At 40.1% G+C, this 20,482-nt stretch overlaps 1 protein-coding gene across 2 annotated transcripts in view; it reads left to right on the top strand.

The window, feature by feature from the left end:
• The window catches only part of N4BP1 (NEDD4 binding protein 1), a 54,560-nt gene that overhangs the window by 27,823 nt on the left and 6,255 nt on the right, over positions 1-20,482 (top strand). Inside the window, exons 2-6 of one of the 2 annotated variants that reach the window (XM_047709930.1) lie at positions 5,193-6,883; positions 13,933-14,063; positions 15,624-15,720; positions 18,420-18,527; positions 20,269-20,376. In XM_047709930.1, coding sequence (XP_047565886.1) covers positions 5,193-6,883; positions 13,933-14,063; positions 15,624-15,720; positions 18,420-18,527; positions 20,269-20,376 — 2,135 coding nt within the window. The remainder of the gene's footprint in view (positions 1-5,192; positions 6,884-13,932; positions 14,064-15,623; positions 15,721-18,419; positions 18,528-20,268; positions 20,377-20,482) is intronic. The other variant, XM_047709931.1, reaches the window with a different exon arrangement.

Here is a 20,482-nt window from a genome sequence, read left to right on the forward strand (position 1 = left end):
ACTTCAGAAAAGAAGAAAGTCTCAAATCAGTCATTGAAGCTCCCACTTACAGGAATGAGAAAAAATTAAAAGAGCAAAATAAGTGCAAAGCAAGCAATAGGAGGGAGTAGCAGAAGTCAATGAATTTGAAAACTGAAACAATAGAGAAAAATCAATGAAATAATAAGCTTGTTCTTTGGAAAAAAAAAAAAATTGACCTCTTAGCAACCCTTAAGAAAGCAGACAGAAATTACTAATGTCAGGAATGAAACAAGGTATCAACTGTAGAGTAGACCCTGCAGACATCAAAAAGATAAGGAAACACTGCAAACAACTCTGCAGGCATAAAGTTGACAGCTTAGTAAAAATGGGCCAATTCCTCAAAAAGTACAAACTACCATAACTTACCCAAGATGAGATAGATCATTTGAAAAGACTTATAGCTATTGAGGAAGTTGAATTAATAATTTGATAATTCTTATAAAGGAAATCTCCAGGCCCAGATTTTTTCATGGGAGAAGTCTACAAAATGTTTTGGAAAGAATTAATGTCAATACTGCACAATCTTTTCTAGAAAATACAAGAGAGAATACCTTCTTCACTCACTCATTATTATCCTGATGCTAAAACCCGACAAAGATGGTACAAATGGAAACTACAGACTAAAGTTCCTCATGAATATAGTTGCAGAAAATGTAAAAATTCTTATCAAAATATTAGCAGGTAGTATTCATCAATGTATTTATATATCAGGACCAAGTGGCAGTTATTCCAGGGATACAAGGCTGGTTCAGTATTCAAAAAATCAGTCAGTGCAACCTACCATATGAACAGGCTAAAGAAGTGAAGTCACTTGAGAACATTTGATACAGTAAATAAAGCATTTAACAAGTTTCAATACCTATTCATATTCCTGTTCCTAGATAAGTAGGAATACAGGATGACCTCCTCAACATGATTTTTTTTTAATATATAAAAATCTAACAACATAGGGGTGCTTGGGTGGCTTAGTTGAGTGTCTGCCTTCAGCTTGGGTTTTAATCTCAGGGTCACCCCCGACTTGTGTGTGCTCACTCTTTCTTTCTCAAATAAGTAAAATCTTAAAAAAAAAAAAAAAAAAAAAAGAAAGAAAGAAAGAAAGAAAATCCCAAGGAGTCTGTGAGAAAAAAATCCTAGAACTAGAAATAGGTTTAGCAAGGTCACAGGATACATGATCAAAATCTACTTCTACTTATTAGCAATGAACACAGAAATCAAAATAGAGTGCCATGTTCCAGCACTCCGAAAATCAAGTATTTGGGTGTACAGGGTTTGTATGCTCAAAACCATAAAACACTGATGAAAGAAAGCAATGATCTAGAGAAATAGACTTTATTCTTACAGCAGGAGACTCAGCAAATGTCTGTTATCCTCAAGTCAGTCTGCTAGTTTAACAAAACTGCTAAATGATAGCTAAACAAGATTATTCTAAAATTTATATGGAAAGGCAAAGGAACTAGAATAGCTAAGAACAATTTTATAATGAATAAAATAGCAATTACTATTACTATCCAATTTCAAGACATTCTGTAATTACAGTAATCAAGATTGTGTTGCATTGGGGCACCTGGGTGGCTCAGAAGGTTGGGCCTCTGCCATTGGCTCAGGTCATGGTACTGGGGTCTTGGGATCGAGTCCCACGTTGGGCTTCCTGCTCGGCGATGGGGGGGCCTGCTTCTCCCTCTCCCTCTGTTGCTCCCCCTGCTCGTGCTCTCTCTGTCAAATGAATAAATAAAATCTTTCAAAAAAAGGAAAAGATTCTGTTCTTTTGCATTGATGAATAGATACCTAAGCCAGTGGAACAGAATAGGGAACCCAGAAATAGCCCCACAAAAGTATGACCAACTGATTTTTGACACCTGCAAAAGTACTTAGAGAAAGGATATTCTTTTCCAGAAATGGTGCTGGAGCAATTAGATATCCATAAGCAAAAACATGAACCTCATCCTAAATCTCATGTCTTATACAAAAGCCAACTCAAAATGGGTTGTAAATTTAAATGTAAGACTTTGGGAAGGTTAACATAGGAGAACTATCTGGGATCTGGGGCTTGGTGAAGAGAAAGCCAATGAACTAAACTTCCCTAAAATTAAAAACCGTCTCCTGTCACAAAAGATCCTGTGAAGAGGATGAAAAAGCAAACTAGAGAACAAAATATTTGTAAGCTCCTATCTTTCTAGAACATAACAACTCCCAAAACCCAAATATTCCAGTTAGAAAATGGACCAAAAAATTGAGCAGACAGTTTGCAAAGGAGGGATATAGATGGCAAGTAACACATGCAAAGATACTCAGTATCACTTGCCATTAGGGAAATACAAACTAAGACCATGATGAGATACACTATACTCTTAATAGAACAGCTAAAATAAAAAATAGTAGCACTATCAACTGCTGGTGAGGATGAGGAAAAACTGGATCTCTTGATCTCATACATTGTTGTGGGAATGGAAAATGTTACAGTTACTCTGGAGCACAGTTTGGCAATTCCTTGAAATCTAACCATGCACCTACCATATGGCGCAGCATTTATCCCAGAGAGAAATGAAAAGTTAAATTCACATGAAAACCTGTTCATGAAAATTGTTCATAGTGGCTTCATTTGTAATGGCTCCAAACAGGAACAGCCAAAATGCCACTCAGTAGATAGTGGTTAAAAACCTGTAGTTCATCTGTATCATGGAATAGGACTCAGCGATAAAAAGGAATGAGCTTGATACATGTAACAGCTTGGGTGGGTTTCAAGAGCCTCATGTTGAGTGAAAAAGGCCAATCTGGAGGGGCCTAGGCGGCTCAGTCAGTTAAGCGTCTGCCTTTGGCTCAGGTCATGATCCTAAAGTCTTGGGATTGAGTCCCGCATCCAGCTACCTGCTCAATGGGGAACCTGCTTCTCCTTTTCCTTCTGCTGCTCTGCTCTTCCAGCTTGTGCTTTCTTTCACTCTCTATCAAATAAATATGTAAAATTTTAAGAAAAAGGCCAGTCTCAAAAGGCAGAAACTGTATAATTCTATTTATGTAACATTCTTGAAGTCACAATATGATAGAGACAAAAACAGATGAGCAGTTGTTGGGGGTAGGGATGGTGCAGGTAGAAGTAGGGGTAAATAGGACTAATGGGTGGCATGAAGGTAATCTTTGTGGTGATGGAGTCATTATGCTGATTGAAGTGGTATTTGCTTGAATGTGATAAAATGGCACAGAACTGTGTACACCAGGTTTTGATACTGTGCTGTAATTAGGTAAGATACAAGTAGTGATTAGAAAGAACTGGTGAAGAGTACACAGAACCTTTATGTCCTGTCTTTGCAGCCTCCTGGAAACCCATGATTATTTAAAAATAAAAATGTTTTTAAAGAGAAATAACTTCAAAACACAATGCAGCATAGTTTCAAACAAGTGGTAGCAAAATGTCCATTTGGATGTGTTCAGGGAGGCTGACATCAGTATTTAGCACTCTGCTCACACATTCAGGAAAAAAAGATGTTTGGTTACTATACTTTGTGTTTAACGCAGTTACCGTGTCGCAAAATTAGCAGACCTCTCTAATAAACAACCAGCACACCTCTGTCCTGCACCAGTCATCTCCCATCTTCACCACCAAGCCCACCTACATGCCAGGTTTATCCAGAGGACCTAAGAGGATCTTGTGATTGAACATGATACAGCTTAGATCAGATGTTTCCTCTCCGACATTTTCCTCCTGTTTCTACTCACAGGGATACGTACCCTTTGGTATATGAATTCTCTCTGAAGCTGTGTGACCCCTGTGACAAGCAGGCAGCAGGGGCAGGGCTGCCGAACCTCACCGGAGCTCTGCAGTAGCAACATTTGGGGGAGCACCGTTCTGATTTTCGTGTCAAGTATGGGTCATGTGTTTCCAGGCTCATTTCTTATAAATGTCCTTCCAGAAAATTTGCACTAATAATTTAGGAGTGTTATTATTTAGGAAGCACTTACTAGATACAAGACACTGTCGTCAGAATTTTATTATCTCGTCGAATTTCCTCAAAACACCTGGGATCGCACCATCTTCTTCTCACTCCTGTACATGGGGACATGAGGTTAGAGGGGCTGTGGAACTGTACCAAGGCCTCCAGACCCCCAGAGCTGGGGTTTGAGCCCAGGAACAAACTCCAGCACCCACATTACTAAGTGTATCCCACCATGCCTGAGTGTGTGCGTGCGTGCGTGTTCATTGTTCACATCATTCACACTTTGGCCTCTGGGAGCAACCTAATTGGCTGGAGAACCCTGTTCCCTTTCTTACCTCACTGAGGCCTTATTTAATACCAGATTTACTAGAAACTCCGGTTTTCTATCTGAGAGGGGGCAGTACTGTCCAGCACTCTCTGGTTCTTTCTTAAAAAAAAAAAAATTTTTTTTTTTTAAATTCTATTTATATCTTTGACAGAGACAGATCACAAGTAGGCAGAGAGGCAGGCAGAGAGAGGAGGAAGCAGGCTCCCTGCTGAGCAGAGAGCCCGATGCGGGACTTGATCCCATGACCCTGAGATCATGACCTGAGCCGAAGGCAGAGGCTTTAACCCACTGAGCCACCCAGGCACCCTCTCTGGTTCTTTCTATTTAGATCTACATTTAAACAGTCTGCCCTTTCTATTAAAAAAAAAAAAAAAAAAGACATAAAATTATATAGACTATGCATTGTTCTAGCCAGCTAGGGAATTTATTTTATTTTTTAAAGCTTTCAGAATCTCTGTTTTATCTGGAAACTAAGGGCAATAGTAGCAAAGCAAAAGTCAAGGTTTATTCTGGAGTAAACTGTTTGACTTGATTATCTTATCTCTTAATTATGTCATTGTATCAATAAATACCCAGTGGCAAACAAAATGTTTGTTCTTTATAGATGTAAATAAATCCAGTCTTGTCCTTACCCACTGTGCAGTTGGGCATACCCCAAAGATCATATTGCAGGATACATTATTGAAAATGTTAACACGGGCTTTTTAAGCAAAATTTTCAAGTCCAACAGAAACGATTAAGCAACTTACATCTGTTATCTTGAATCTTTTATTTAAAATGTGGCATTTTTTTCCCCCAAGTTATTAGCATGCTTTTGATTTTTATACAGCTTGACATTTGTCATTATGTGTAACATAATAGGTGCTATAAAGAGCTTTTGAAAATTGATCTAACTTCTTAACTCCTCTTTACAGGAATATATTAAAGGAATCTGTGAACCTGAACTAGAAGAAAGAGAATGTTACCCGAAGGCCATGCACTGCATTTTTGTTGGGGCCCAAAGCCTGTTTCTGAAAAGCTTGATTCAGGACACCTGTGCCGATCTCTGCATTCTGGACATTGGTCTTCTTGGCATCAGAGGAAGTGCCGAAGCTGTAGTCATGGCTAGGAGTCACATTCAGCAGTTTGTAAAGCTCTTTGAGAATAATGAGAACCTACCCAACAGTCAGAAAGAATCTGAGGTGAAAAGGGAATTTAAACAATTTGTTGAAGCTCGGGCTGACAACTATACAATGGACTTGTTGATTTTGCCCACTTCCTTGAAAAAAGAGCTTTTGACACTCACACAAGGTGAGGAGAATTTCTTTCAAACGGGAGATGATGATGTTATTGAAATTGGAGATTCTAAACAAACAGAGTTTCCACAGAATGCTGCCACAGGGCTGAATATTTCCAGAGATGAAATTGTTTTGCAGGAAGATGCAAGAAATAAAGCTGGCACTCCTGTTTCAGAGCTTACAAAACAAATGGACACGGTCTTTTCTAGTTCACAAGATGTACTTTTTGTTCCAATAAATGGTCTAAGCCCAGACGAAGAGACATTATCCAAGGACAGAATTTGTCACAAAAGGAGATTTTCCGATTCTGAAGAAAGGCATACCAAGAAACAGTTTTCTTTGGAAAATGTTCAAGAGGGGGAGCTTCTCGATGATGGTAAGACATTAGCTGGAAATGTAATCATTGACTTATCCGATTCTTCTGCTGATCCTGAAAATTTAAGTCCCGATGTAAAGGACACTACTGAGGAAATGGAATACAACATCCTTGTAAACTTTTTTAAAACCATGGGCTATTCCCAAGAAATTGTTGAAAAGGTCATTAGGGAGTATGGGCCATCTACTGAACCATTATTGCTCTTAGAAGAAATTGAAAAAGAAAATAAAAGATTCCAAGAAGACAGAGAATTTTCACCTGGTACTGTGTATCCAGAGACTAACAGAACCAAAAACAAAGGTGTTTGTACCAGCGTAAATGAGCTTACAACGGATTCCACTCCAAAGAAAACACAAACTCACACACAGCAAAATATGGTGGAAAAATTTTCCCAGTTACCATTCAAAGAATCAAAACCATGTACCTCAAATTGCAAAATTAATACTTTCAGAACAGTGCCAATAGAACAGAAACAAGAAATCTGGAGTTCAAACCAGAATTACGTTTGTAACATGGACCTTGAAACTGATGGCCTTTCACCGTCTGTTATTCCTTCAAGTCCCAAAGAAGTTGTCAGTTTTGTTTCAAGAGGAGCTTCAAGTCACCAGCCCAGAATTCCAGTTTTTCCTGAAAATGGTGTGCAACAGCAAGCAGAGCCCTTACTTCCAAGTAGTATGAGGTCTCCTTGTGAAAACCGATCAGGGTGTTGTAGCTCTCCCCAGTCTAAGCCAAATTGTCCACCCCTTTCTCCACCAATGCCACTGCCCCAGCTGTTACCTTCCGTTACTGACGCAAGGTTGGCAGGACCGTCTGATCATATTGATTCCTCCGTCACTGGTGTTCAAAGGTTCCGAGATACTCTGAAAGTACCCTACAAGCTGGAATTAAAAAATGAGCCAGGGAGAACGGATTTGAAGCACATTGTTATAGATGGGAGCAATGTCGCAATTACGTAAGTCCACTATTTGCAAGTTATATTATAGTTGTAAATAGGGCCCTAAGCAGTGTCTCAGAATTACATGCAGTTGAAGGAACTTATGCTATGCATCTGTTTAGCTGATCTATTTTCTTACCTGGAAATAGAAAACATGAAGCAGCTGTTTGGAAAGTTGTGTTATTCCATCTTCTGGAGTTGTAAACTTTGCTTTTCATCTTGCTGAACCTAAATTTCTGAGGGTGAGCGATAATAGAAATTTTGTCTTCACTTTTGCATTGCCTAGTCAGTGATCACAGTATAGAGATTTTTACAGCATTAGCTGCTGTTTTTTGTGGTTTTTTTTTAATCATTAGGTTCTTAATACCATGAATTCCATTAGGTTCTGAATATGAGGATGGAGCTTAAAGCCAAAAAGATTTTTCTGTCTCTTTATGCTACAGTATGTTGGGGTTCTCGGGAAGAGTGCAGTGATAATGGATGTGCTGTACTCCTATTGTTCTTTGTTGATAGAGTGATAGCAATTTCCTTCCTAAGGAAGTTAATCAGTTCGAGCTTCTTCATGGTCCTCTGCTGCTACGAAAAGCTTGTATATTTGCTTTTAGCAAAAAGAGTTAAAAGGTCATTTCTATTTAACCTGTCTTAGAACCCTCTGAAGAGTCTGTATTTTATATATCTGGTACAAGGTTGGGTTTCTTCTCTAAGGGGAGGTTTAATACAATGACTAAGAAGAGGAGAGGGGATCAAGTGGGAGTCTCTGACCTGCTGTGGACCAGCTGTTTGACCTAATGTAGGTTTCTGTCTGCTGGGTTTCACTTGCTGTAATCCACTGCCTTTGCCCTATCCTAAAGGGCACCTTTATCATGCCATTTCAACAACTGGTAGGTAAAGTCTCTCTCTAGTTTTCAAAATCAGTCACTCCGTTGATTTTGAAGAAGCCTGCAAGGTCTGGCATTTTAAGTGGCTGTCATTTAAGAAAAGGGGCATCTGGACGCCGGATGAAGATGGTGAAACTCTTCTTAATTTTAGCGAAGGTGTATGTGACCTCTCTCCTAGGAATTCTATAAGTGCTATATATTTTTTTGTTTCGTTAATTTTTTACTGAGTTTTCAAACAAATACATAAAAAGGTAATAGGATGAATCTATTTTTGAATTTGGGATTTCCATGTGCCCATCCCCACCTTCAGTAGTTCTCAGCTCATGGCCAGTCTTGTTGAGCCTATACCCCCACTACTGCCTTTCACCCAAGTTATTTTAAAGAAAAGCTCAGATATGTCATTTTATCCTTAAATACTTTAATGTCTGTTTTTTAAAATAAGGATTCTTTTTATTTTTTGACTGAATTGTTGATGCTGTATTTTGCTGTCAAAAGAAAGAAAAGAAAGAAAAATCCCAGCATTCCCCATGTTAATGTCTGAAGACAGGCTGGAAAAATACGTAATACACTTGTCTTCATTTCTAAATAATACTGTTTGTTGTCATTTCACTTTGCTTTTTGGCAGTTCTTTTCGGGGAAACCCAGCAAATGGCCCACAACCGCATAGCATTATCTAAGTAAAATGTAAAGTGCAGTTTCAGTCACCCACAGTCCAAGCCTAGCACCAGTTCCTCGTTGTTATGATTTCTTTAGCAAGTGGTGATAATAAAATTTAGGTCATGATTGTGAGTAATAGTAATCCTTTTTCAATTTTTATAACTGGAAAGATTTCCCAAATTGGTTTTGAAGGACTAAGAAATGTAAATTAACATAGAACGAGTGGTGATGATGCCACTATTTAAAAACGTTTGGGAGTAGTAACTAATGTATTTCTCAGAGGGGTCACTATTGGAATTTAGAGTGGTACTGCTAGAGTGATACTGCCTTTCATGACAGGATTTTTTGCATATCTAGTCCCTCCTGCTTTGCCCATAGTATGACACCCCAGAACACTCGCAGATATTTCCTAACACCCATGGGTGCAGTGCCATTTCTTTTGAAAACCACTGAATTAGTGCACTAAGGGGAGCCACGAGCAGACTTTCATTACTTTTCCTTTTAAAAGCTGATTATTTGGGGAGGATTCCAGTTTTCTTTGAATTCACAGATGTCTGTATTTGAAGCAACATTTATTTATAAGGATGTATTATCCAAAAAAGACAGACTTATACTTAATTTGATAAAGATTGATCTGAAAATATCAGTAACTAAAATTAACTCTTATCCTGGGAGGAACTGCTTAATAGGACAGGGTCTTATTTTGGAGTGATGGCATGTTTTAGAACAAGATCTAAGTGGTGATTGTACAATACTGTGAATGTACTGAATGCCACTGAATTGTTACTTCAAAATGATTATATTATGTGAATTTCAACTCAACATTTTTTAAATTTGGGAAAAAATTGATCCTTGTTTGAGATCACTTTGATAGTAAATGTGGATTCTAGATTGTACATTCCATGGAAGAAGTGATTTGTATGTGTCCTGTTAACTGAAATACTCCCAGGGTCCATGGTGCTGGCACATGGTGGGCACTCAGTAACATTCTGTTGAATGAATGACCTAAAGACTTAAATATTAGGATTTTTAAGATGACTTTTCCCCCCCTCTTTTATAACTTCCTATTCCAGTGATCAATTTAAAGTTTAACTGAGACATTTTTCAGCAAATATTTGAAATCTTTTTTTTTTTTTTAAAGATTTATTTATTTATTTATTTATTTGACAGACAGAGATCACAAGCAGGCAGAGAGGCAGGCAGAGAGAGAGGAGGAAGCAGGCTCCCCGCTGAGCAGAGAGCCCGATGCGGGGCTCGATCCCAGGACCCCGAGATCACGACCTGAGCCGAAGGCAGCGGCTTAACCCACTGAGCCACCCAGGCGCCCCAAATATTTGAAATCTTAAAACTGAAACATTTATTATGTTTTAGGTACTTTTCTTTTTTAAAATGTAATCTTCACACTGATTTTGTGAGATAAAAATTATCTATACTTTTATAACATAAAATGGCTTAAAAATCTTATCCAAGATTTCACAGATAGGAGATGTGGGCCCACAGGCTCCCAGAGCCATCATATATCCTGCCTCCTCCCATCGAAAATGAGGTTGGAATTTTCAGGCCTTGGCAATGTAGAGTACTTCAGTCTTGAGTTGCTTAAGCATTGCTGAGTAAACCTCACTTATTTGACCCAACTGGTGCGGAAGTAGTTAAAAAGGAAATTTGAACTCTTAAACAATAGGATTTGTTGGTTTGATCCTACTCTGGAGGCAGCTCAGACCTACCCATCTCTGGGTGTCTGCCAGTCCTTTATTTTATTAGCCTATCCAGCATGCTGTTTGCAATTCATATACACTGTGAGAAATTCCAAAATACCCACTTCATGCTGCTAATTATGCATATCTCTACTTGGTTTTTCCCCTTGTCACCATGAATGAGTCAAATGATGAGTAAATGGAAATTGTTTGTGGCGCTCGGCTAGACATCACAGTGGTGGCTAGATAACACTCAGACTTGGTCACTCTGAAACTTTAGCATTAGGACACCTGACTTACCTGGATAGATAATTTTCTGTGTAGATGAGGTTTGCCCCTTCACTTTTCAGCACTATGTATTTTCAGCATTTTTTTCATGCTAGTCTTCTGTACCAGGGTCCCATGGCTTTTTTTATTAGTGGAAACTATAGAAGGAAATGACTCTTTTTTCCGGGGTAACTCCAAAAGAGTTTTTTCACCATTTCCCCTACATTGCATGGTCTGGTTCTATCACTACTGTGAGTTTTTATCAAGCGTCTGTTGCCCATCTCCTTTCTGCGTGGGACATTCTTCCTTCCAGTTTAATGCCTGCTATAATATGGAAAACAACCAGATGATGTAACTTGTTTCCAACTACATGGAATAGGAGTTTAAATCTCCCTTGAGAGCCAACACACCTGGCTCCTCGGGCCTATTAATCTGTTCATTCTGCATTCGGAGCTGGAAGCCCCAAACCTTTGGCCTTCCCAGAAGTAGAGGAGAAGTTACGGTATGTAAACCCTTTGTCTCAGAGTCTAAATAGACAATTGGTCTGGGTCTGCCTGTCAATAGGTTCCTCTGACTTGACTGCAGGGAGGTGAGGAGGCACATTTCTGCCTAGCCAGGATGTTGGGGAGTTGAAGTAGGAAGCAACAGGGACCTTCTGTATTACTCAGAGAACACGAATTTGGCTGCACTTGATTTTCTTGTATAGTTCCATTTTTTGGCTGAATCTGTGTTTTCCACCAGAATTTTGAACTGCCGTTTTTATTCCTAAAACAGCTCTCAAGATTTTTCAAGGTACCCACAGTGATTTGATCTTATCACTAAGGATAACACTGGAAATTAGTACAGAGCTAATGTTTCCGGAAATGCCATTTCTTCCACTGTAAGTTTGTGCGTGGTATAGCGCAGTAGGATTGCATCTACTTGCATTTCCCTTCCTTTTCCCCCGGGACCCCGTGGGACAGAGCTGGATTCCACCTACTTTCTACTGTTGCACTCCAAAGAAGCTTTAGAGGGAGGGAAAAAGTTAGTACACATTTGTAGCTGATGAATAAGCCAAACTTTACAAGCCTTTTCAGTACATTTCTCTCAAGGGTTTTTCTTTTCAGGACTTAAATAACATATATATCCCTTGTTTTTCTCAGAACCAGTAAGCTGTTTTTTGTTGTGTGTTTTTTTTGTTTTTTTTTGTTTTTTTTTTTTCCATGTTAAGGCTGTGGTTGACATTAACTCTGGGTGTGTTCTTGCTGTTAAGCAATTAGAATGGTTTTTAAAGATTTTTTTTTTTTTTTAAGATAACGCCTACAAAAACTACCTCCAGCCTTTCTCCAGTAGCAGATGTCCTGTTGCTACATTCTTGCCATGTTTTGAATGCTTTTAGATAAACAGATCTCTGCTGAGTTACTTCATCAAGAAGGTTTACTTGCATATGTTTTCTGGAGCAGAGCTGATGCCGGTGCAGTCTCTTATTTGTGGCTCACAGAGAAGAGAGAGTGGGCCTTAGACTCTTAAAGGAGAAGTTTCTGAGCTGTTCTTCTGAGTGTTAGATGTTTATTGAATGTCCAGCCCATTTCTCCTTCGTGAGAATGTAGATTTAGCTGGGGACAGTCCCAGTGTAGGGTGGTAGGAGGGGCACTGGCTTAGGAGTGAGGAAGCCTAAGTAATCCCAGCACAACCACCCTGCGGCAGTGCAGCCTGGGAAAGTTGCTCAGCCTCTCAGAGCTTTCTTCTTTTTATCTAATAGGAATCTAACTTCATTCCTTCTTCTAAATTCTGTCATTCCGGTAGATGATACAGGATAGCAAGACAGGAAAGAGGAGAGATGATTGAGGACCTGTTTCTAGAAATGGCGCCATAGAAGAAGGTCTGGAATTGTGTGCCTAGAGCATTGGAGAAAGGTATAAGAGAAGGTCTACAAAGATAGCAGCGAAAAGAAAGCTCACTGCCGAGGAAGAGGGCGATGGCAAGCCCACCTGGCCAGAAACGAGTGTGATAATGCATGGTGATAGCTAGATCCCTCCTGACTAGAGAGGTGTGGAGGGGACCTTGAAGCCGTGCCCTCAGTTTGTTGAAAGGAATGCTGCCACTGATGACCCTGAGCAGGATAGAAGGCCTGGTGGCTGTATTTCAGGGTCTCACTGGAGTTTTGAGGAGGGATGGGAATTAGGAGAGCCTGGGGTTGACTTGGGACACGTTGTGCCTGAGGTGGCAGGACTTCTAAGTGATGGAATTCTCCACTGGGTAATTTTGATATGGAGACCCTAGACATGAAGAGAAGACAGGACTGAAGATGCAGGATTTCCTGTCACTAGAACCTAAGTAACTATTGAAATAGTGAAGATAGATTATGCTCATTTCATAAACTGTAGCTTCACAGTTTGGGGGTTTGAGGTTTTTTTTTTTTCTTTCTTTCTAATATTCATGGTTAGAAAATGGATCACCACCAACAAAATGTCAAACTTTGAAAACCCTTTTTTTTTTTAAGTCTCCACTTTTACTTATATGGGAAAATACAGTTTAAATATTTTTTCTCGTTTTTTTTGAAATTTGTTACCACATTTTTGGGTGGGGTCAGTTTTTAATCTACTATACCAGGGGTTGCAAACTGTGGGCCAAATCTGACTACCACCTGTTTTTGTAAATAAAGAACACAGCCACCCTCATTCATTTCCAGTTGGCGGACTTGAGTGGAGCAGCAGAGACCATATGGCCTGCAAGGCCTATCTGGTCCTTTACAGAAAATCGTATCCTGACTTACATTCTATACAGTTCATTATTTGTTTGCATCTGCTCCCCACACTTTCTGTTTCCTTCAATAAAAGCATCTGCCATGGCCTCCAGTTAGTTCCACTGGAATTGTGTCCTCAACTTATCTCTGGGAAGCTGTCAACTGAGTAGGTTTCACAGTTCCCTAGAAAGGGTATGGAGCCCTGGAGCTGGAGGCATCTGTAGCCTTTGGAAGTTGTGAGGACCATGGAAGAGTCATGTCTACTTCAGCAGCAAGTTTCTTTTTTCCTTTAAGATTTTATTTATTAGAGAGAGAGGGAGAGAGCATAAGCAGGGGGAGCAGCAGAGGGAGAAGGAGAGGGAGAAGCAATCCCAGAACCTTAGGATCATAGACCTGAACTGAAGGCAGATGCCTAACCAACTGAGCCACTCCAGTGCCCCCAGCAACAAGTTCCTTAATAAAATGTGTAAAATGCTCTTAGAGGTCAAATGACCAGGCAGGACTCTTTGGAATGGGCTCTCTAAAAAGAGCGAAAACAGAATAAAAAGTGCAATAAACATTATTATGACGAAGCTCAAACTGCCTTCTATCCCAATAGCATGTTCAATTAGATTGAACAAAGTACAAGAAAAATCATAAACCTATTAAGAATCACATCTCATGCAAAGTCTTCTGTCTTGGCTTTGTAAAGTCATAAACTATGCAGTTTAGTGCCAAAGAATATAAAAGCGTATTACAAGGAATTTTGTTGCAATTGTTTTTGTTATATATGGAGTTCACCTTTTCACTTTTTCATGGTGAAACTTAACATTACTTTAAGCTGAAGTAAGTTTTGTTTTTTTCTAGCCACGGTCTGAAAAAGTTCTTTTCTTGTCGTGGAATTGCAATTGCAGTTGAATATTTTTGGAAGCTTGGCAACAGAAACATCACTGTATTTGTCCCACAGTGGAGAACAAGGCGTGATCCTAATGTCACAGGTAAGGCAAACTGATCCTTTCAGATTTCTCCTTTTCTAGATGTTTAACAAGTTGGCTTCTATTTGCAACACATGCTACTTAGAGCAGAGCCATGTGCCTTAGACAGCAGCTTTAAAAGCAAAATGGTAAATCTGTTGCGCCCAGTAGAACATCAGGTGGAGTGTGTTACAGCATAAGAAGTACTTGGGGGAAGGATGGAAAGTTAACATAGTTGTTTATATGGAAAGTTATGTTAGAGTTCTTTATACATACAAAAATTTTCCCAACTTTCTGAAAACTAAGTTAAATCTATCTTTCCATTAGTCTGGGCTCCTGCCTCATTAAACAGTCTTTTTAAAAATGGTTACTTGATAAATTTGGGAACCCCCAAATTTTTTGAGTGTTTTTTGAGCAGTCTGTTTAATAGCTTAACATAAATTAGGTTTGTTAATCGTGTGGTACTGTTGACTGTGGGCCGCATACAGAGCTTTGAACTTAGTGAATCGTGCAGCAGCCCAGAGAAACCTAAGGTTGTTTCCTAGGTCACGGTAGGAGGAGTGTTCAGACTGTGTCAGACAGCTTAACACAGCAGCGCCTCGACACAAAAGGTAGATTGGGAAGAGAAAGGGTGAGTACAGAGCTCACCCAGCATTTGAACAGGAAGTGAAACTTAGTCACTGTTGAGGTGGAAATGGTAAGACCACACATTTCTCAAGTGTCCCAACTTCTCTCGTTTTGGAGAGCATATTTGTCTTAACTGAGGGTGCTTGAGGACTGCGGCAGAGCCACTAATTTTTGCAGTAGGACCTGTGAGAGCATCTTGTGATCCCTCCTGTGAGCCCTCCATGCTGTGAAACACTGGCCAGGGTGGGGGAGGGGGGCAGTATTTCGGTCTAAGCCAGTAGTGAGTACTGTTGCAGGGGATACTCCCTCACCCCAAGCTAAGTTTAGCTGCTTTTTGCCCATTGACTGGTTTTCTACAGTTTGGCTTTGACCCTCTTTTCTTCTGTGTCATGAAAGTCAGTAAAGGTTCGTGCAGATAACTGAGAGCGGCTGGATACAGTGCCAGCTAGAGAGATATTTTGACAGACTCTTGCAATGGGGTCCACACAGGCCTTCCTTGGGGTGGGGCAGAGCCTCATGTCCCTGCCACACCCTCTGCTTCCAACCCTGTTTCCTGTCCCACCCCAACCCTCTCTCTGGAACTTGTGTAACGTCAGTCTGTCTGTCCTACTGATTGTGATATGAGTGTGAAAAATTCCTGGATGGTAGGATACATTAAATACAGGTTTATGGCCTACTCTTAATTTCAGGAGCAAATGAGTTGAACTTTTTTATATTTAAAAATTAGCTAAGGTCACTTTTTACGTTGTATTTGCCTTAGTTATGTATGTTCCTTGTTTTTTATTTTTATTTATTTTTTTTTTCCCCCTATCCAGTGAGTTAGTACATTGAGTCTTCTTGGGTCAGTAAAGGTTTTCCTAACTCTCCAAGTGAAACATTTGGGGGTAGTTTCATTTATGTGAACATCTGGGAAGATGGCCTTTTTCTGAATGTGTATTCAACTTATTCTGTGAACAGAACAGCACTTCTTAACTCAGCTCCAGGAGCTTGGAATATTATCTTTAACTCCTGCCCGGATGGTCTTTGGAGAAAGAATTGCTTCTCATGATGACAGGTATGAAGGCTGTTTTCCTTCCTGAGCGGGGTGAGGGGTGCTGAGGAGCCCACCACCTGCTCCACTGGACAGTTCATGGTGCTCTTGGACCCCCATGCATAAAGGGCTTAAAAGATCCAGGGGCTTGAGAATTTTAATGTTTATGGGCATTAAGGTTATATACTCACTTAGTGGGTTATTATTTTTTTGTTGTTGTTATATGGGTTTAGGAACATTACCTTTAGTCTTTTTGGTTAGAATGTTTGTTTATATGCTTCTTTGTATTCTTAATAAAATATAACTGAGAAACCATAAGTAAAAGCAGACATTGAGTTCTCTCTCTCTCTCTTTTTTTTTTTAAAGATTTTATTTATTTATTTGACAGACAGAGATCACAAGTAGGCAGAGAGGCAGGCAGAGAGAGAGGAGGAAGCAGGCTCCCCACTGAGCAGAAAGCCTGATGCAGAGCTCAATCCCAGGATGCTGAGATCATGACCTGAGCCAAAGGCAGAGGCTTAACACACTGAGCCACCCAGGCGCCCCTTGAGTTCTCTTTTTTGATGCATACTAAAAGTAATGTTTGAGGAAAGTTTGTCTTGTCTTAGGGTGTCAGCCTCAGGAATGCTTTTCAAACATGATTCATCTCCTCCTGGTTGATTTTGGCCAGTGACTTAGTTTGTCATTGCCATACCTGAGCCCTCAGTATTTCTTCCACGTAATAAAAGATGGTCTCAGCTGACGCAAAGTGTGATAAGAGTAAGCTGCATTTCTTAGGTTGGTGGGTCACTCAGAAAGCAGGTATTAGTGCATTGGAGACAATTAAAGCCTATTGTCTTTTTCATTTTTTCTAGCAGTCTTACCAAGTACAATGCACAGAGCTAGGCTCTGGGGACACGTGATATCAGACACATATCCTGCTATAAGGAGCTTGTGATCTAAAGAAGACACACAAATAAATAAGGTGGGGTGGGTTGTTGTGGTTGAATAAGAGAAGGTCCCAAACATGACCAGTGGCGTGACAGCCAGTTTTTCAAACCCTCCTCTTTGGAGTGAACTCAGTAGTAGCAACCCTACCGGTATCTGGGAACCTAAGTAGTGGCCTCTTGTTCTTTCCACTCCTGCATTCACCCCCTTTATGGTATTCTGGCCTGAAGCACTTAGAGTGTGTTGGTGGTTTTGCCTCAGTATTCCACCAAAGTGGTCCCCCTACATTGAAGACAGTGTTTAGCTTGTAACCCAGACTAGTGAATGACAGTCAGATGGGTGAGAGGTGAAAAGAGGAGAGCCCAGTAGTAGGGAGTGGGGGGAGAGACTAGGGATGACAGCAGATGTTCCTTAAGCAAAAGGTTCAGAGGGCCTTCTCACGGACAGCCCCTTGTCCTTCTCCAGGCTGGAATGAGAGGCCAAATCAGATGGGAAGAATCAGAGTTGATGTGAGAGAATAGCACGAGAGGAAGTGGAAGGAGAACAGCATGTCGGGTGGGGCAGGGGTGAGGAAGTACTGGGAGACCAGGTCCCACTCCAGTTCCGTGGTACTGGCCTCAGACCCTGCATGCTCGGGTGGAGGGTCAGGTGGGCTGCGGGGCTCGTGAAGAGCCTTCAGATCTCTAACACTGTAGCTGCACACCTGCAGAATTTGAAGTCCTGTGCAAGTATGCAGACTAAATAAGCTTGTGCTTAATTTATTATGACTCTGTTTTTTTAGCAGACGTGGATCTATGTCTGGATTCATAGTACATGCACTCAGAAGCCTTAACTACTTTTGTTAATACCTATGAGTGAACCGCATCACTTGCAATCCATGCCAGCTAGGAGTAGTTTATAAAATATTCAGTAATAAATCAGAATGTGCATTCATACTTTCCAAGGCATCCTAAGACTTCTGAAACTAATGAGCCTTGTTTTTTAATTCCTTTGAAGTTTTCACTCTCACTAATAAAAGCAGTTGTTCACACCTTCGATTCTAGTGATTCTCTTAATGTATTGTTGTCTTTGTCTTCATTGCCTTAGACAGATGCGGTCACCCTGACTGAGGGATAAAACTCAACATTATTATCCTCACAAATCTCTCATTAAGAGGGTTTGAGCATGAGTAATCTGCCGCAATGAAATAGAATTCTCAATATTGAATTCTTACCCTTCCTTATCACCAGTGCAGCTTCTCGTAAATGGCATTTGAGTGAATCTCTAACTTGGGCTAAACACAATAATAGTTCTAAACATCACAAGTCCGAGCAGAAGATGTGAACCTGTGGGTTTTTGTTCTTGTTTTTTTAATGCAAGGCTGATTGTACCAAGTAGCTAACCTCAGAACCAGAGTACTGTAGCTTAGCAACCAAAACTTGAATAGTGATTTCATAGGCTTGTCAGCTCGAATTTATTCTCAACTTTAGTCCTCATGGATCATCTGATGACCGCTATCTGTTGATAATACAACTTCTCTAGAAAAATGTGTAAATCATGGTTGAGATCATTTTTAAAAAGAGAATAATATTGTATGAAAACCAGACCTTCATTATAATCACACTAATAATTTCAGAGGTATTCAGTATTTCAGATTGATCTTCAGCTGACAAGGACTTAACTTTTCTACCTCCTAGCCATAGTTAAATTCTTTGGTGATTTTCCTATGAAGAGGAAATCCTTCTGTTTTCTTATAACATAGCTTCTATAAGCCAGGAATGCCTGCTTGCCCATTTTAACCTCTTATATTACTATAGGTTTCTACTACACTTAGCGGACAAAACTGGTGGCATAATTGTAACAAATGATAACTTCAGAGAATTTGTGACTGAGTCACTCTCTTGGAGAGAAATTATTACAAAAAGGTAATATTTTCTTCTTTGTCTTTGGTAAAGTGTTTTTTGTTGTTCATTGTTCGGTTTCGTTTCGTGTCCACCTTGGCCCTGCAGAGAGCAGTATAGGGAAACAAGAATCATCCCCATCCCGTACTATGGCTGGTCCCTCTAGGTAAGTGGGGGTCCCAGTACAAAGCCACAAAACCAGCAGGGGATGTATAGGCACGCTGTGGTGGCTGCAGGGTGTCTTTGAGAGATCCGTGTTCCCTGACAGGAGGCACCAGGCCCATGTTTATGGTGTGGTTAACTCTTGTTAACAGTGTAGTGGAGCAGAAGTGGCCCCTACCTTGGCCTTGCACTGGATGCCAGGAGAGACTTTGATAGCTCACTGGGCATCCGTACTTGACCAACCATGAAATACGAAGGTTGGATTTAATGATAGCTGTGATTCCAGCAAGAGGTCGGGACCAAAATCAACCTGCTGGTTGAGTTTTTACTTCTCGGGAGTGGGAAGAATATTTGTGCTTTTTAATCTGTTATGCTTTTCTTGACCCTTTACCACAATAGTTAAATCACGTACATTGAAACTATGTTTGATTAGCATCCAGAATAAAGTCAAGAGTAGAGCATTCACAGATGTGTTTTATTTGTGATGGTACTCTGAATGTGTCCGCCTGCCTGAAGATCAGCGAACACTGGGTTCCAGGACTTCTCGTTAACAGGCATCATCTGATCGAGTTACCTAACAGCACCAATCTGTGATGGTGCCATGGAGGAGGCCCATATGCCACAAATCTAAAAACGTAAATCAGCATACCTCAAGCTGTGTGTTGGTAGTAGTGTGTAACCACTACAACTGGGTATTTACCTCTGTTGGGGTTTCATAGTTGCTCCTTATCTGATATTTGTATTTTGCTAAATCATGAGAGGATTTTGGAAAATAATTCTTTACTGTAAAATGCCCAGGTGTGAGATAAATACTCTCTGCATTTGGACTCATATGCTGGTAATAAGCTGTTCATGAGAGCTGAACTGAGAATGGTCTTTGACCTTCTGGGCACACTTAACAAGCCATCAATCTTCGAGGACATGTTTCTGTTGGATCTTTGCCCTGGACTCATTGTCAGTATTTACTGGACACTCCTCCGTGTCTGAAAGGTCTAAATGCAATCAGGACTCATGTTTGTACACCAACCCATTGCCTTCAGAATCCACGAAACAAGGCAGAAACTGAGGTCTAGACAACCAACACAAGCACTTGGCCTTCTTTTCTTTCTTATATCTTGCCCAGACTTACTAAATCATATTGAACTGATCTCAGATTTTCTTTCCTTGTAGATCATATTGTTTTGTTGTTTTAAGAGGTTATCTTCAGTGGGTTTGCCTGTAGACACAACTATTCAAAACAAAAGTAAAACCTTTGTTGTGCACCTGCTGTGTCCTAAGCTGACAGTCTTTAAATCTTGTTTTCAAAGTTGTATTAGGAGAAGAAGCTGCTTCCAAAAGCCCAGATAAAAAAAAGTCTGCAAGTCTCATTAAGAAATGGGAGGGCCAACTGATTAAAGTTTCTTACTTTATTGAATTTGTATCCAAAAGAGAAATTCAGATGGTTTAACTTGGTTGTTTTTTTCCGTTAGGCAATTAAGCAGCCTTATAATTTTATAGGTGACTGTTGCCTTGGAATTAGGTGGCCACTGCTACTGTCTTCTCAGTTCCTTCAGCAGTAAAAGCTTCATGTTTTCTCCAGCATTGTAATCATACTCTGTTGTAGATTGCTTCAGTATACCTTCGTTGGGGATATATTTATGGTTCCTGATGACCCTCTGGGAAGAAGTGGACCTCGATTAGAAGACTTTCTTCGGAAGGAAGTCTTCCTTAGGTATTTGCTTTTTTCACGCTGTTTTGTATTTACAGACTTGTTTCACTTCTTTGTGCTTTAGTGTAAGTGATGTCTCTGAAGGACTACAGATGGCACTTTTAAAATT

The sequence above is a fragment of the Lutra lutra genome, chromosome 17, assembly GCF_902655055.1.
Source record: "Lutra lutra chromosome 17, mLutLut1.2, whole genome shotgun sequence".
NCBI classification, from domain to species: Eukaryota; Metazoa; Chordata; class Mammalia; order Carnivora; family Mustelidae; genus Lutra; species Lutra lutra.